The sequence below is a fragment of the Cricetulus griseus genome, chromosome 7, assembly GCF_003668045.3.
Source record: "Cricetulus griseus strain 17A/GY chromosome 7, alternate assembly CriGri-PICRH-1.0, whole genome shotgun sequence".
Lineage (NCBI taxonomy): Eukaryota > Metazoa > Chordata > Mammalia > Rodentia > Cricetidae > Cricetulus > Cricetulus griseus.
The window spans coordinates 57,355,291-57,374,246 of record NC_048600.1 but is presented as its reverse complement, the minus strand read 5'-3'; the positions used below and the strand labels follow the sequence as shown (position 1 = coordinate 57,374,246).

General features: G+C 38.6%; 1 protein-coding gene across 3 annotated transcripts in view; it reads right to left on the bottom strand.

Moving 5' to 3' along the window:
* Positions 1 to 1,397: 1,397 nt before the first annotated feature.
* The window catches only part of LOC100766244 (gamma-aminobutyric acid receptor subunit beta-2), a 211,774-nt gene continuing 194,215 nt past the window's right edge, over positions 1,398 to 18,956 (bottom strand). For 2 of the 3 annotated variants that reach the window (XM_035448008.1, XM_027425237.2), the window contains one exon: positions 1,398 to 1,745. In XM_035448008.1, coding sequence (XP_035303899.1) covers positions 1,398 to 1,745 — 348 coding nt within the window. Of the gene's footprint in view, positions 1,751 to 18,956 lie in introns of all 3 variants that reach the window. The other variant, XM_035448009.1, reaches the window with a different exon arrangement.

The window sequence follows — 18,956 nt, the reverse complement described above, 5'->3', positions numbered from 1 at the left end:
TTGATTAAGTAGACTGCATTATATACAGTGTAAGCACCCTTTAAATTACCAAACCCAAATTCGACACGGATTTCATTTGTGCACACACATGCCTTGGAAAATACAAAGGTGGACTTCATGGCACAAAGCAAAACCCAGCTCGTGCAGTCTGCAACGCCACATGGTCTCTGTCTCCTAAGTGTAAAAAGAGAATTTTGAAAGCAAGAAAAGCTGAAGATGATGATTAGTCATTTAGAGCAAAGAAGGAATTCTCTTTTTGAAATACTGTATTCGATTCAGAAATAAACTGAAAGGGAGATGATGTAGGGGCAGCTGACACTGACAAAAACGACCTGCTTGTCTGTGCTCTGTGTTTGACTATTAAAATAATTCTCAACCTAACAAGGCAGGACACTTCTCTTCACTTTTCTATCTGTAGCTACCTTTTCATGAAATCAATGATTTAAAAAATATCTCCCTTATATATGATAAGCTTATGCCTATGAGGTTGGCCAATCAATATCTCTCATACTACTCTTTGCTGCTCAGCACTGTGTGCAGATCAGATGCCATGGGTGACTCTGACAAGGGTTGCACTTGCTTGTTTTGCTTTCTCTTAACTACAGTCATTTCTGGATTTTTTAAACCGTGTTCAGTGCTGTTAATTCATATTTTAACCACCTAGGAAATAGTTTTTTGGCAAAGCATACATGTTGGCTTCTGTGCACAGTCGGCTCGGGAAGTCTTCCTCTGTCTCAGTGTCAAATTGAAAGACATCACAGCTGGTTCTTTGCAGGCAATCAAACAGAACAGATACACTGGTTTCCGGAGTCTCTTCTTTGAATCTTTGTTCCACTTCCCTACTTTGTTTGTGCTCAAAGCACATATGAGTCTATTAGACCCTTGAGAATCACCTCTCCAAGACACCATTATCATCTGGCACATACCCTACTGACTGTATTGACATAATGTTTCCATTATTGCAGCTAGTGTTTCATAAGCACAGAGCTGTCCCAACAGCATGCCAATCTTAGGAACAATGGTGGAGAGCAAAATGACCATGTCTCAGAGAATTGACTACCAATGCTACTGAGCTTTCTAACATCATTTAGAATCTAGATAATAACTCCCTGGGTAGGCTGTGTACTAAACTGATAAAGTGGAATACTTCACTCTCAATCTTTCCAGCATGGGTATGAATCACTTCTATTGTAACTGGAAAACCACAAGGACCTTAGTGTATTCATTACTTAGTAGAAGCAACCCAAATGGTATGAAATGGACCACAGGATAGGCCAGCAACTAAGGTATTTTAAGATCACTTTTGTCCTGGATTGGTTTGTTTTCCGAGTCCTACATCAGGCTGTACAACTGTTTGAGGAGTAATCTAGTCCTTGATTTCCATGGGAGGCAGTAGTTTAGTTCACGTAATAAAGCCAATAGACAATGTTGAAGAAAGAAAACACCACCGGAAAGAATATGCGGGACCACCGATCAATGGCATTCACATCAGTCAAGTCAGGGATGGTGATCTTCAGTTGAGAGGCACGTCTCCTCAGGCGACTCTTCTTTTGTGCCACATGTCGCTCCAGAGCATTGCGGCCAAAACTATGCCTAGGCAACCCAGCTTTCCGATACTGGATGCTGGAAGCATCATACGCAAGCATTGTGCTCCTGGGGTCTCCAAGTCCCATTAGTGCTTCTGGTGTGTCCATCTCATTTTTTATCTCGAGAGTGCTGAGTAAGATGTTCTCATGGGGGTCCATCTGAAAGGAGAAAGAATCAGAAAAGGTATATTTGAAACAAATAAGCCTTTGTTGATGCATGCCCTACAAGGAACTATTACAGGTATTTAAAGAAGTATGTATCACAGTGACAAAGAGAGCTCGTTTTGCTATTGCAATACTTGACTTTCAATTGCAACTCCAACTCTATGAGCTGTTTGAGCTTCAGGTTTCCTATTTATTAGATGGTATAGATTCAACCCCACAGGATTCCTGTAATGTAATTTTTATAACAGATTAGCTAGCACCAGTTTCATAATTTCTACTTATCTCATGCAGAGAAATAGAAGACAAGGGACATCCCTTTACATAATTTATAATATAGATATGAACAGATGCAGAATCAACTTCATAATGTAAGGTATAATGGCAGGGAATTAGCTGCACAATTATATTCAGATATTTATGTAACATATATTTACTGAGTATATTTATTTTTAGAATCAATGCATACCAACTGTCATTATTCTTGTTCTCCCATTCTGGTAGTGTTGGGGAATTGCACCTGAAACCTTCACAGTCATAGGTAAGTGTCCTGCTACTGAGTTATATACACAACACCATCTTTTAAATCATAAAATAAGAAAAAGTAAATTCAAATTTCTGTGCATCAAAGAAGTAGAACACTTTTGTATGTTCTACAAGACTCCAACAATTACAATTTCTTTGAGTCATTTATTACACAAGTTGGGCTTTCTACTTTATTTCATTGACCATTACTGTAATACAAGGTAGACGCGATGAGTCACTAAGTACAGTTGTCAAATTGATCTACTTAGAAAAAAGTATTTTTAAAGGAAAATTGTTTTGTGGGAGCAAGATTTTTGTAACCTGAAAAATATTCCTAGGGTTCAGTTCCAGGCACATACATGGAAGCCTATAGGCATTTGTAATCTAGTCCCAGCGAATCCAATGAATTCTTCTGGCTTCCATAATCACTGCATACATGTGTTACACATATGTAACATGCACATGTATAACATACAGAACACGTGTACACATCAATAAAACAAAAATCATTAAAAATATGAAACTACTATAGTGTTAACATTTAAATTTCAATGCTATGTATAAAGTTTAATGAAATTAGTAAATAAATGAAATAAGGAAAATGTGGCTGATGAAAGGCACTGATGACACACAAAGACCAGAGATGTAAACAATTAGTTACATGATGTATTAGTGTGAACATGGATATACAGAAAGCAAAATGTTACAAATACTACGTAATAGTAATTCGTTTTTGTATATAATTTGAATATCCTATACTATAATTTCAAAGCAAAGTTATTTTGATAGATACTGTAAAATACAAAATATACAGGAGCAAAAGAGTTGACCAATTTATTTATGCTCCCTTATCAGATATTCTTTGTTTATGATATAATTTTACTTACTGGGTAGACTAAACAAAAATGCTACTAAAATTAATTAGGGAAGTTTAAAAGATTTGGAAGTACAAATAAATATATGATGAAAGAGTACTGCCACATCAGCCTTTGTGACCATTTTGTCTAAAGAAGTGCTTTTGCTATGTTCCATTCTCTTCAGAAAATGTTTCACTAAATGCTTACAAGGTTCCTTCTAGAAAGGCCGTCTTTCCCCTGGTCACAGGTAAGGGCGTTCACTAAAACTTTCCCACCCCCAACACATGGTTGTTAAGCAGAACTACAACTGAAAGCTTGCTCTGCTAAGAATTCAAAGTTGCACAGGGGAGCATGGGCCTTTCACCACTCCCTGCTGCTCCAACACTGTATCTACTTTCTGTTATTTGTATTTACTGTCCTTTAACCCCTATAGCAAATAACTTTTAGCACATAAATTTTTCTTTAATGGTTTTCAGAGCTTTCCTCATCCCATCACCAGGATGTTTGCTTTGTTACAGTGTTACTGTAATAAGAGAGATTACAAATCAACCCTATATTTGGCAGTTAATCTTGTAAAACAATAGTAACAACCATAATAAAAGCACTGATAGCAATCAAAAGTAACCTTTTCTAAGTTTTAAACAAATTATCTTCAGACAATTTATTTAATTTCAATGAGTTTCTATCTTGTTAAGTATGGAATTCAAGAGTTGAAGTAAATGATCTCTGGAGACTTATTATTTATTTTTCATTTACAAATTCAAAAACTATTTTCTGTGTGTTTAACAGAGTATTATAGGCAGATACAGTGCTGAGAAAGGCCGCAGTGGTGTAGAATCCTTAAGGCAAGGACTGTCTCCAAAAACACCAGTGGGTGCAAGTCAAACTGTGAGCAGAGGCAGTGGATGCCTGCAGTGAAATAGTATTTTGCAGTCATGACATGGCTGTTGCACAAAAGAAATCATAGCACCTGTGACTGCATGCACAAGAGGGCTACAAGTTTATACCAGCCAAAACCCAGCATGAATAAGAGAGGGGAGGGGGCTCATGAAGCTCCATCCCTAGTTTAGGAGCTAATGGCTGTTGATGGCTGCTGACAGGAGAGAAGTTTTCTTCAGGAATGTGGCCCATGAAAGGCTATTTAGGCTTCAGTAGATGATCCTATACCCATACTGATGCAGATAACACTATGGATATGTCTGTGGGGAATTGTCTTGACCATTATAGGAAGACACAGCAACATCCTTCAGACACAGGATTCTGAATAGTGTTAAGAGAGGAGAAAGTAGCTGAACAAGGCTGTGCATGCCTTTAATCCCAGCACTCAAGAGGCAGAGACAGGCAGATATCCGTGAATTTGAGGCCAGCCTAGTCTACAGAGCGAGTTCCAGGATAGCTAGAGCTATACAGAGAAACCCTGTCTTGAAGAACAAAAACCAAAAACAACAGTAGGGGAGGAGGGAGGGAAGGAAGAAGGGAGGGAGAAAGAGGAGAAAGCAAACTGAGAACAAGCAAGCAAACAAGTAAGCAAGGAGCCATGCCAATATTTTTCTGCTCTTGACTGTGGATATGAAATAATAGCTGTTTGAGTTCCTGCCTTGACTTCTCTCAAGTGATAAACTGTAATTTTGAATTGTAAGCTGAGATAATGCCTTTCTCCCAGAAGTTTCTTTGGGTCAGGATATTTCATCACAGCAACAGGAAAGAAAGTAGGACAAAACATTTACAGAACCAGTACCATCCTCCTAATGACAAGTGTTACTATAAATCTTTCCGCCAAAGGCCGCTGAACCCCACTGCCACATGTGTGCTTTACGCCAGTCCCCTGGCCGAGTTAGGCCCAAATGAATACATAGAAACTTGTATTAGGTTTAAAGCTGCTTCGCCAATGACTAGGATTCTCATCTGCTAGCTCAGTCTTAATTATCATAAACCTATATATTTTATAAGACTTATTGGATGCCGTATTGGCATCCCTCTTTGCCGGTGGATCACATTGTGCCGCTGGAGCAGGAACAGAGGGGAAAAGAGGGACGCTTCCTGTTTCTCCTTCTTTAAATAAGAGTCTCCTTGCTATGTCACTTCCTGTCTGGATCACCACTTCTCTACTACATTTCCCGGAATCCTCTTTGACTCCTAGTCCTGCCTAACTTGCTGTTTCATTGGCCAAGCAGAACTTTATTAAACAATCAATAAGATAAACATACACAGAAGTACTTCCCCCATCAGACAAGAAAAATAGGATCTAGGGCCAAGGCCAAAGAAAAACATTGTCAGTGGTACAGTGGCAGAGAGTAGGGGCAGATGGCCTGGCTTGTCTTTCTTCCTGATAGGTCAGTTTCACTGAAATGCCGATTACTGTAAATTATACTTATTTTGTTTATATTGTTTATATTATTGAGTCCACAAACAAAGAGGTCTTTGCTTTATATCGTCAAGCATCCTGCATTGCTCTCGCAAAAAGCAGGTGCTCAATTAAGAGCAGTTGAATGAAATTAATGTTGTGATACTATGGAACCTAGTTCACCTCTTTGTGAGTCATCAGTAAGTTAGAGTCAATTATTTCACATCAACCTAGGATCAGAACATCAGGGGAGCACATCTGCCCTGACATTCTCTAGGTGCACAGGTCTCTTCCTAAAACAAAATCTATTCTCTCATGGTGCCCAGTTTCACTTCCAGGACAGATTCTTCATTCTCTGACAGAAAGAAGAGCACTTGGCTCTTTCTGAAGTTAGGATTAAGCATTGTATATACAGACCCCTTTCAGTTATCCCAGAAGCCATATAGAGCTGGCTCTAATCCCACAATTGGAAAATAGTGAAGAGGTAGCTGAGCAGGAATTAGATTTATCTCTGTTCCACTTTTCCCTGCTGAAGCATTAACACCAGTCTACCTCAGTATGGCAGTGATCTGGAGGTTTGCATAAGTCTCCATAGGAAGGATTGGATAAGAGTGTTTGCAATTAAAGGTGTTGCTACTAAAGGTAAGAGCTGGGGTGGACTCATGTTAACTTAAACACCTTCAAGTGAGAAGAGAGGGCATCTGTGTTCTGGCTGCCTATCATGTGCAGTCTGCTCATTCTAATTTCTGCGTGGGAATGCACCATGTACTTCTCTATTCTCAGTTTGTGTGTCCCTGGTGCAAGTCTACTTGAGTACATGGTATCTTGATGTTGTGGTAGGCTCACTAATGGACATATGACCCTTTAGGAGCCAGTGGGAAAGTTTTGAATCTTCAGATGGACAGAACAGGATAAATACACTCAACCAATGCCAGTGAATTTACATCTAGACACAGGTGGCCCTGAGTCTGTAGATTCTGTTGAGATATTTGAAGTATAAGAGGCATTCATGGCTTACAAAGTAGCTAGCACAGACAAGGAAGAAATTTATGATCTGATGTCACCATTTCTTTGTACGGTGACATACCTGGTGATACGATACCTTTCTGAGAATCTCAGCATTAGGTATGTCACCATCATTCATCTTTCCCTTTCTTACTCTAGCTTCTGTTTTTCCTTTACTTCCTATGAACTTCCCTCTCTCCCGGTCTGCCTCTCTCACCTTCTCTTCCCTTCTATCTCATTATTTCCTTAAGTAAGCATGAGTTGGATCTTATGTTAACTAAGACTCAATAATACTAAAGATATGATTCATCTCATTTAATGGTCTCAGGAAATCCATAGTACAGACAAAGCAGGAAAGGAATTAGAGACATTTTCATGTCATACAAGTTCCTCATAATTCAAATTGAAAATGATGTAATCCAGTAGAGGAGTTTATACTCCTCTTTGCATGCAAAACAGTGTGGAGTTCTAGTATTTGTACTGGAGTCAAAAGATCCTAGGACCTGCAGTATTTGAGAACCTGTCTGTTAAACTGGTGACACTGTGTTTCCTTGTATGCATTGTTCTTTCTCACTCAAAGGATGTAAACCATACAAGGAGCCAACTCACTGTGTCATGGCTGAAAATAACAGATGAGGTTGACAGGCTTTTTCATACATGTTTTAAATGGTAAAGGGATAAACTTGAGACACATTACCTCTATGTTTATTTTAATTCTCTATTGTTTGCACAGAGGCAAAATTAACAATAAATATTTTCTTAACAAAAGAAAAAATCACCTTTACATGTGGATTTTAAGTTCAATAATGATTATCTTTTGTTTCATGTGGAGAAATCAGTTGTTATAAGATGATGTTACATGAAGATTTTAGGTAAAGATTCCTAAGGTACTTTAGAGTAGGCATTGTTATTCCTATATAAGAAGGTAGGGAACAGAAGACCAGGAGAAATGAAGAGAGTTACTTGAAACTTTACTATTCATAAGTCATATAAGAGTATAGTATTGCTGGGCTGAGGGTTTAAATGCATTATGTCAATGCTGCTTTCATCCTGTCTTAAATCTACCATGGACTCCTGACTCAGGTGACATTATAGAGGGTATGAGGCTATGTCTCTGTTTCCCAAGTTCAAGTGTGCCTCACAACGTCCTGAAGGCCTTGTTAAAATAGATCTTTGGCTTCTACTCTTAGGATGCCTGAATCAGCAAATTTGGAATGCATTTCAATAATCTGCATTTCTAATAAGTTCCCAGGTGACACCTGGCTTCTGGTCTAGGGTCTATACTTAGAACAATGGACAACAGCTGAAGGACACAAAGTGACTTCAAATAAAGAAGCAGCAGGGCTCAGAGAAAATGTTGACAAGGGAAGGTTCTGGCCAGAGGCTGCCACTGAGCTGCAGGGAAGTTTTTACAGAAAACATGTGCAGCTTCCATTTATGCAAAATTTCTAAGAAATAGGCACCAACCATGTCACAAGTTTTGTGTGATTATCACTTAGCTCTGGAACTTGACAGAAACTCTGTGAAAAAGAGAACATCAAAATCCCCATGTTAAATATGAAAAGCTAAAGAAGAGCAGCTAGAGATATGCTTAGGTGTGCGATTAGTAAGTATATAAACTGCTGTGTAATCTCATCCAAGAGCTGCTCCTAGTTCCTCAACAATAAGTACTAAGTTTGTCACAGAATGCCTTCTCTGCATACTACACTTAGGTGAAAATTTTTAGAATATTCCATTGAACACTGTAGATTTGGCTAATTTTAAAATAAATCTCATATCATTTGGGCATAGACCCTCCTCCATATATCTAGGCTGGGAGAGACAGCCCTCTATGGGGAGTGGGCTCCCAAATTCCATTTGTGCACTAGGGATAAATACTGGTTTCACTGTCAGAGGTCCCATAGTCCCAGGCCTCCTAACTGACACCCGTATTCAGAAGGCTTGGTTCGGTCCAATGCTGGTTCTCCAGTTTTACAACAAGAGTCCATGTGCTCTCATTTGGTCAGGTCAGCTGTTTCTGTGGGTTTCTGCAGGATGGGGAGGGTCCCCAAATGATATGACAGAATTTTATGACTCCGCCATGGAAGGCCTAACCCTCCCTGGGGAGTGGAAGGGAGTGGGATGGGGCGGCAGTGTGGGGCATGGGAGGATGGGAGGAAAAAGGAAGTGGGATTAATATGTAAAATAAAATTGTTTCTTAAAAAAAAGAAACCTCTTATTTTTCCACTCTAAACTTTCCTGACTGACTTTTCACCAGAGCTGTGAAAAGACAGGAAACACTACTCATGTAATCAACCTTATACTGAGGACATGCATAAGATATCCTTTGCCCTTAACTCATATGATAAGAACCCCGTGACAATCTCCATTGCCCTGGAAAACATGAGAAATCATAGGTATGGAATCGTTCTCACCTGGTATTTCTACTTATTCTAATAACCCCAGGCATTTTGTTGGGAGCAGTTGAAAGATGGAAGGAAGCAAAAACAAAGGGAAAGGGAGGAGAGCGGGATGGATGAGGAAACCTGCATACTTGCAGATTAGGTGTCATTGCAGGGATCCTTGTTGCTGGTTTTACATTGTAACTCTTATTCTAGGCTCAGGTTCTTATTCACCTGGCCATTTCTAAAAACATGCTTGGTTTGGAGAGGTTTTATGAAAATCGCCATTTAACAATCAAATCTGTGGTTTCCAATTCAATACCACTCCCTGCACATTAGATGCACCTGGAGTTGCATTTATCAATCAAGAACCAAGCGTGCTGCATTTTGAGAGGCAGAAACGACTCCTGCAAGGATCCTCTGAGAATGAAGACAGCTTGCGTATCATTGATCTGGCAGTCCTCCTGGCTACAGGGACACCTCTGCTGACAGGTCTTACCTTACGTATCGACCCAGGGAACACTGGCAACGACACCAGCAAATTAACCCAGGACATTTGGAATACAGCCTTGTTTTGCCTTCTTATTGTCACTATGCCAACACTTTTCAGAGAAGGGAAACTGGGCTGTCTAAAGAATTCTATTTTGCTGTTTTGAAAAAATAATACATTAAACTGAAAGGTGTGCCTTAGTTTTAAAAACTAATTGATTATCTCCAAGTTTGGCTTCAGTTTCACTCCTTCTTTGCGCCTGTCCTTTCCACGATTGACATAGGATCTGCAGGGACACCCTATGTCTCAGGTCATATACAGAAAGACAAACCACATCTCTCCTTGGCTTATTATCTTACCTTAAAAGGGGAAATAGGGCTATTTTAAAATTTAGCTCACCACAGATATTATCCACCAAATGAGAAATTGAAAATAAAATAAAAAGAAGTTCTAACTATGCAGTTTCCCACTACTGTGACTAGTATGAGTAAGAGATCTCGTTTTATCCTCCATGAAATGGCACTGTGGCCTCTGAGATTTGAAATGCTAAGTCAGTGAAGTGATTCGGGATATCTGGATCACTCTTTCTGGAGAGGAAATTCCTCTCAAAATACCCAGCATGCACTAAGTATTCTGTGAAGTGAAGGAATGCTCAACCAAACACAATATGTGAAGCAGATTCTAGGAGTGTAGGCAAAGGCCAAGACTCTCCAAGCCAGTGAATGAAAGTGAGGGGAGAAATAGCAGTCAAAGTTGGGCATTTAGAGTTAGGGACTGTTATGTAGGAGAATATTTCAAAATATCCAGGAGCTTTTGTTTTACTATTTTTATATACATCCTCCCATCATTACTTCCTCTTCCCTTTTTTGCCTTCTTTCCTCTTTCTCAGCCTATCTTTTCCTTTCTTTCTTTCTTTCTTTCTTTCTTTCTTTCTTTCTTTCTTTCTTTCTTTCTTTTTAAATTAATTGGCACACAGATACTGTGCAAACTGCACCTCAGTTTTCCAGAAACCACAGGTGGTCTAGGGTTCAATAATTTTTTTCCCTGAGCTTACTACACCAGTGTGTCTTCAAGACAGAAAAAATGAGAATGTGTATGTGTTGGTGGTTATGGATCCCTAATAATGTCTAAAAATTATGTGCTTAAAAATAAACAAATAAAAAACACAATGTACTAAAATTGAATCTCTAACAGAGTTAGATATGTCTGGAAGCTTCGTCTAAACCAGGCTGTGGAGACCTTTGACATGGAATCAGTCAGGTGCTGAGAGACAAATACTGCACAACCATACTCATTTGTGAATTCAACAGCACTCTGTGGCACACACCACCATCAACAAAAATGTGATTTTTAACAGAAACCAGGATGAATGTAAGATCTGCTTTCTTTTTATTAAGTTGGCCAGCACTACCATCATTCTAGAGCCACTCTTTGTATCAGAAATGAATTCAGGATTACTTCAGGCATAATCACATGTTTAAAACCTCTTCTCATCTTTATAAATAATCAGTAGAAAATGTACTGTACTAATTACTTTCAGTACAGAGTAAAAAAAAGTAGTATGAAGTAGATTTCAGCATCTTGGAAACACCGTGACAATTGTTATAATTTTCAAAGGGCAGATTAAGTTTCTTCCCTTCAAAGTTCCTTGATGACAGGACTCATAATACTTTCAATTAGTGAAGATTCAGTACTGTGAACTCTGTGATAGGCATGGCTGTCTATTGAATTGACACACTTACCCTTTAGATCGTTCTCCCAGAGTTCCTGCCCTTTGCAAAGTTGCAAGCATTGACAAGAACACTGGCCTGTGCAATGACAGTAGCTTCCAATTCTGATTTTCTCTCCTTCTCCTCTTCCTTCCCACATCCTCCTGCTCCTCCTCCTCTCCTCTCCTCCTCCTCCTTCTCCTCTTCTTTTTTCTAAATCTGTCTTGCTTTCTCCTCCTCCCCCTCCTCCTTTCCTCCTTCCTACTCCACCCCCTGTTCTTCCTTTATGTTGTTCTTCAAAACTACTATTCACTTCTTGTCCCCAGGACTCTCCTACTGGCGCTTCCTGAAATTATAGACAGGTTTCCTGCCCAACCCCATATTGCATTTTAGCCAGAAAAATCTAGGTGGATTGGGGAAACCTTTGCTAGCTCTGTACCCTAGGTTCAAACCTGTTTGGTAAGCTCCCCAAATCTGTGTATCCTTCAAGACAGGAGATGTGGAAAATCTGATGCCATGGATCCACTATGCTGAGTACCTCAGCAGGTACCAATGAACATTCAAAATAAAGCGAAGATGAATCTCTGGCACTGTTATACTAAATCTTGGATCACTCATTCATATCTGGGCTATGGGGATTATCAAACAATCTAGAAGCAGACATAATGGAGAATACAGAACACTCTGTCAGGGAGTAATTAGACTAAATGATAGTCTACCTTAATTACATCTAAATAAAAAGTTTTCAGCATGAATTGGTGGTTAAAATTACAGTAAAGTGTTTGCTACATGGGGAACAGCATAATAGTCCCTTTAGGTTTAATTTATATAAACTTCTTCCATAGCTGCATTTCATTTATAATTAGCAACTAACATTTTCATCTAATGTGTGGAATGCTATTAGGAATTAAGACAAGAAAGTCTTATCTTAAACTTCATGTAGGGAACATATTCTTAATTCCAGCATGCACTCTGAAGACTAAGAGGTTGTAGAATCTCATTCGAGTTCTGGCCAGCCTGAGTTATATATGGAGAAAAATAAAACCAACCAACCAACTAAACAAAACTAACAAACAAACAAAAACCCTAGCATTTCTTTCTCTCATTGTGTAGGGCATTGCAGAAGCAAATTGTGTAGCTCCTACACACTAGAAATTCTTAAGTAGGTTTTTTTTTGTGTTTTGTTTTGTGGTTTGCCTACTGATTTTTTTCAATCCTTTCATTCTCACAGAAATTCATTGACATCTTCTGAAGCATGATCTACATAGAGAATGACATATTAGTTACAGATAGTTGGTTTGTGTTTCTATAGACTAGTTGGATTGAGATAGAGAGTAGATGTTAAAGTTGGAAGAGAGGAAGTTCAGACGTCTATATCCCATTTTACTAAAGCACAATCAACAAGACACACTCTGAATAATTTTTTGAAAGTTGGTCAAATTCTTTCTTGACACCTCTTGTTGGTTTAGTAAAATGTGTATTAAATTTAAAAGTAAGGTGTCACCTTTGTCGTACAGTGGGAAAAAGCAATAGGTATCCTTTGAACATTTCTGAAGAAAGAAAATTGAAACTATACACACCATCAATTCCTGTCTTCACAAGAGGCTTCAATCATCACAGATCCCCATGGAGTAGGAAATAGAGTCTACTTTCACAATGAACTTTCCTAGGTTCAAAACCTTTTTTTCTGGGTATAGCTATATTGTTCCTGACTGACCCTAAATTTCTAGGCTCAAGACCTCTTCCTGCTTCCCAGTCTGCCAAATAGCAAGACTACAGACTTAAAGCATTTCATCATTTAAAGACCTGATTTGCACAAGTTTCAAGGAAATGGATGTGAGAATTTATGTATCTAATCAAAATAACTCATAGAATAATGAGACAAAAGCTTCTCCCAGTTCAGTTTTCATTTGTTCTACTGACAGAAGCCCCCAGCTAGAATCAGTAAATTGATCTAATCTTTCCATTAACTGGTTCCTCTACCCCAATGCATCGTAGGTAGCAGATTCCTAATGATTTTTACCTATCCTATATAGCTTGTAATTCACAACTTCCCAATTTGAGAAGAAATTTGTTTTTGTTTTCTTCCCAAAGCTAGAAACATTCTAGTCAATGGTTTTTAGTATTCAGAACCAAGGAAGGCAAAAATAACAAGCTATACTAGAAGAGGAGGTGTGTTTTTTTCCTGAGACACACACATTATGTCAAGTATGGTAATAGGGTACATCAGTAAGAGGGATAACTAGTGTCTCCAGCCATACTCCCATACTTCTTATAATCTTCAATCTACAATATGTACATTAGGTCAAATTTTAAGTTTATTTAAAGGTTATAATTAATTTCAAGGCTGTTGTCTAAATCAAACCAGCTCATTGAGGGAGGAACTTGTGATTGTTTTCTTGTACTTGGGTTTTAAAACTTGCCATAATAGATATTGTCTCATAAGTAAATGAGGATGAGTTTGGACATAGAATTCTACCCACTGATTCCATTCTAGGTCACAAGGAAATTGTAATTCACTTCTAACTTTTATCCAAAAGCAAAGAGTCTAAAGTTTGGTTCATGACACTTTTAGTCATGGCACCAATATTTTTACTTTATCTTTATTTTTTAAATGTATTATTCATTTATTATTTGTGTGTGTGTGTGTGTGTGTGTGTGTGTGTGTGTGTGTGTGTGTGTGTGTGTGAGTATATGTGTAGCATAAGTGTAGGGTCAGAAGAGAGCTTATAGGTGTTGACTCCTAAACTCACAGCAAATGTAATTAATTGAACAATATTTGCAAAAATTCGAAGCAGCACCAACATTCCAGCCTGTAACTTCACTTTTAGGTGAGAACCTATTATCAAGAACTACATGGCTATTGAGAGAGAAGGAGATGCCATTTTTTTCTTCAGCGGTGTAGCTGAAGTAAATAACCCCAGTAAATAACCCCACATGAATGCTCATACAAGCATCTCTAATTAGATTGTTAAGAGTAAGAAGAGGTTCCAGGGGGTGGGAGTGGGAAAAGAGAGTAGTGGGGGTGAATATAATCAAAATATGTTATGCACATGCCTTTAGTTATTAAAGAATAAATAAAAATATTAAATTAAAAAAAAACAAAGTGCTTAAGTGCATGTTCATTGGGGCTGAAACAGGGCTACTATGTTTAGGAGTGTGAACACACTTAATGCTCAGGCTAAAATCAGGCTGTGTAAAGACAGGCTCATCACACTATAATCCTAGGTTTATTTAACCTTTCTGAGGCTACTCAATTGTCAAATAAAATAATTTAATCCTATTGGATTACATGAGATGACTCAAATACCTTCAAGTATTATGAACCAATGGCTACTAAACCTTATTATGTGGAAGTCAGGAGTTGCACTCATGTGTTAATCAAGAAAGTTTTCTTTTCCTTGCTTTTTTTTCCTGTTGAAACATATCCTAGTGCCTAATACCTGTGAAATTGTAGAGGGGGGGTGTATGCAATACCACCTCCAGCACTTCTCACAGAACAAATGCATCAAATCCAGGTGTGCTTCTCCTTGCTCTAGTCCTCTGTCAGGGAGCTGATTCCTGGTGTGAAGCTTTGGGAATCTTTTCGTTTTAATATGCCAGAAGGTGTCTCAAGTTAAAAGCTCAGTGTTCACAGGAAGAAAAACGACTGTCAATCATTCATCTTCCCATTGCCTAATTTGGGAACCTTGTTTGCTTCTTTATGCCTACAATGGTGAGAAAGAACTAGAAACATTCCATCTCATAATCTGCCAACAAGATTAGTCTCAGTGTTGGAAGGCCCAGACTGCACACATCAACAAAATTAAATTTTCAGACTAGTTCTTTTCCATTTATATATGGAAAATAAATACCTCTTCCAGCAAACGAAACACATCAATAAAGACAGCCTCATGATGATGATAATGATTATATGCAATTCACATTCTGTGCATGCTCTTTGTACAGTCACATTTAAAATTTGAATAGAAACAAGGACAGTTATGTAGTTAACCAAATTTGCAGATATAAGCTGTGGAGACAGCTTTGAATTCTAGCTCATCTACCAATTTGCTGCATGATCTTGGCTTCCGCAGCTCCACTGAACCTCAGTTTCCTAGTTGTTAAAATACAGGAATGAAAAGAAGGTGACAGAATACATAAGCTACAAAAGCAAAAGTAGGATTGGTGCGGGAGGTAGGAAACCATCAGATGGAAGTAGAGGATTTGGAAGGAAGTGGGGAAGGAGGACCAATGAGACGGAAGCATCTATGAAAACATAATGAAACCCATTGTTTTGTATGCTGATTTCAGGAGAACTAATACAACACAAAATGGAGTGTTATTTTTTGGCTACTTTAGGATTGATTTATAGTATTTACTATCCTCCAAGGGCCCACGTGTTAAAGGCTTAGAATAGAACCTGTGGTGCTACTTGGAGGCAATGTAATGGTTAGGGGGTAGGCATACTAGGAGGTTATAGGTCACTGTAGGCATGCTCATGAAGGAGCATGCACCTTTTTAAAAAAACATATTCTTAATTTTAAAAATCCTGACTATGCCAAGTTATTTTTACCATGATGTGAATATGTTCTTACTGGCAATAGGAGCAATGAGATGTGGAGTGAACCTCTAAAACTGTAAGACAAATAACCCTTTGCCCTTACAAGTAGATTTGTTTCAGATTATATTTTACAGCAGTTGAAAGCTAACTAACTCAGTAGATCCAGCCATATGTCTGGCATGGGATTAGACAGTAACCCCAATGGTCAAATAATAAAAAGGTCACCGTTCCTAAGGGTTTGGTAACTTTCCAAATCTACAACACATAGAATAAGTAGAAATTTCCAAACTCATTTAGGCAGACACTATTTTTGATGTCTTCTCTCTAGTGATTTAGTTGCCAGATGAATCTACACTTCCACTGTGATGGAGTAACAGTGACTGCCTGTCACAAGTGTGAGCCTGATGGTTTTAAGGCAAACTCATTACTCCTCCCTTTCCCTTTGTCAGTGATGGGTGTTGCAATGGAAAAGACAAAATATCCTAAGACAAGGGGGACTTCTTCCTAGTGGGCTGTTGCATACAAAGGAAATGCCCACCACTTCCTCTGGGCAAGAAAGAGGAAACATGAAATCTTTTGGCTAATACAAAAGTATAGTATCAGAACAAGGGGTTTTTGTTTTTTTGAGACAGGGTTTGTCTTTGTAGCTTTGGAGCCCATCCTAGAACTAGCTCTTGTAGACCAGGCTGGCAGAGATCCACCTGCCTCTGTCTCTCAAGTTCTGGGACTAAAGTCATGTGCCACCACCGCCCAGAGAAACAAGGGGTTCTAAGCAAGATTTGGAATTGCCTGGCTTGGTTCTTCCCTCTCTCTAGTTTTATTGTCATTAATCAGTGGCAGAAAATCAGAAGAATCTCATTATAATAATTAGCCATCTCTTCAGATAAAATTTCACCTAAGGCTCAAAGAGAGAGAGATAGAGAGAGAGAGAGAGAGAGAGAGAGAGAGAGAGAGAGAGAGAGAGAGAGAGAGTGTGTGTGTGTGTGTGTGTGTGTGTTTGGCAAGTTCTTCCTCTGTAGCCCAGGCTACCCTGGAATTCACCTAGACTAGTCTCAGACTGCCCCCTGTCCTTCTGCTTCAGCTGCTCTGAGTTCTGGGATTGTATCCTACAGGGCTAAAAGTAGTAATCTTTTGAGGAAAGTTTAATGATATCTTACAACATTTTAAATAAAGTCTTCTTGAATTTATTTAAGTCACCCAACTTCTTCAATGTGTTTTCAAGTCGTTGAGCCTCCTCTAGCATCAGAAAACTTGAACCATTAGGTGTGTATCTGTTAATCTCACAAACAAAAGAACTGAAGATCAGGGAAATTCTTTAGTGAAAGTCACAGCGTTCTTCCAGAGACTCAGCTACACTGAGGTTGAGTACCCTGACTTTATGAATCCAAATTAGATTCTGTGACTACTTCTGACAATTATAGAAGCGAGAGGAAAGTTATTTTAAAACAGCTTCACATGCAATCTGTGATTAAAATGTGCAACTCAGAGAGAGAAAAAAAATCTAGGCATGCATTCCAGCTTTATATAGTCCTAGCCCAGTAACTTAATGGCTTATATGGGATCTTGGATATATCACTGAAATCTCTGGGTTTCAGCTTCTGCATGTTACATGAAAGAATTTAAGGAGGTGAAGTCTGTTCTTAAATTCAAGATAGTCAATGCTAATGGACCAGCTGCTCTTGGACTCAATTGCAGCATCCTCAGTGTAGATATCATAGCAACAGCCATGAGTCATCAAGGAGTACTTCTTTGCATTCCCTCAGCCAGATCTTTGCTATTTCATAGGAACCATAGATCAGTTGCTGTGGCATCACTGGGAAGTGTGCAGAGATCACAGAATCTGAAGCCTTCACTTCCGACCCTACAGACTAAGAGTTTGCACCCTACCAGGGTCCTTAAGTTTCTTTTGTGTATGTTGAAGGTTGAAAGGAATTGTGATAAATCATCTAGCCGTGACCATGTCATTTGACATTCTAAAGGTTGATGATATCTGATTTAAAAGAAAAAAATGAGGCTCTGAAAATGCACACACATTCAATGTTCCTCACTCAAGCATCTGGGTTAATCACAAGTAAGGCTCCATATAAACCCTCCAGGGGAAAGCTGGGGCTGCAGAGGGAGCTATAAACTCCACAGCAGCCAACAATTTCTTACTCAGCTGTGCTCTGATGGCTTTTGTGCATTTGGCCAATTACATGCTGAATTACCCTACTGAGCACTTGTCAAATGCACCCAATACACTGCCTCCCCAACTCTCTCCTTAGGAGAACTGCTGTTAATCTGATACAGCCTTATCAAAAATCCCTGTGCCCCATTCTAACAGCCAGTTTCCCCTAGCTCAAAGGTTTGATGATGATGGCAGACAGTAAATGTTGCTAAAACTCTGGATCACAGAGGCTACACTTTGAGCATGGAAATGAAAAACAAATTAGAAGATGTACCAGAACACTGTGTTCACTTGATGCCCTGAAACTTTATAAAGGAGAACATTTTTTTGTGGTCATGTGACTTCATTGGAGATTTTACTAAAATACAACATCTTGGGCAATCAGAAATTCTGACCTAATACTAAACCAGAAATAGAGCTATGGGTTATATAGAATATTGGTGATTCATATATTGTGGTCTAAAGATGACCTTCTATGTAACTGTGTTTTGGGATAGTGGGTAATTGGAGATACTTCAAGCAGATGACTTCATTGATTTCTGACTTTATACAGCCTTATTAAGTATGTGCTTTTAAGACATATCAATATTTGAGACTTGAATAATATGCTCATTGCTACACAGTGGACAAAGCTGGGGACAGAATGGTTTCCAGTCTACCAAAATGCTGTTCTTTGTATCCACATTTCTCAGAGGCATCTTTTGTTGGAATAAAGAGATTGAAGTGTCCCACAGATCAAATTATTATGCACTTTCAAAGACAGTGCTGTCAGAGCACTTGCCTTGGTTATCTTATTATTGTGTGACCTTGGACTAGTCACTTCTTCTGTTTGTGGATTAATCTCTTTGTTAATAATGAAATGATCCTTCAAATGTCCCCTTAGAGTGAAATGCTGTTCTTACAGTGGAAGGAAGAGTAACTTTTTCCCACTTAAATTTTCTTTTTAGAATTAAAACTTACATTTTACTCTCTGATCGTTTTCCTGAACATGCATCTGAATGCCACATGCCCTTCCTGTGAAATTAAGTGGCATATAATATCTGTGTATTGAATGAACTAGTGTACAGTTCATTATGAGTACTGATACTATTAGAATAATCTAATAGTGTCCATGGCAAAGTGCAGCAGACCCAGCGATATGATAGCATAGAATTTAGAAGTGAATGTTAAAAAACAGAAAACATTCG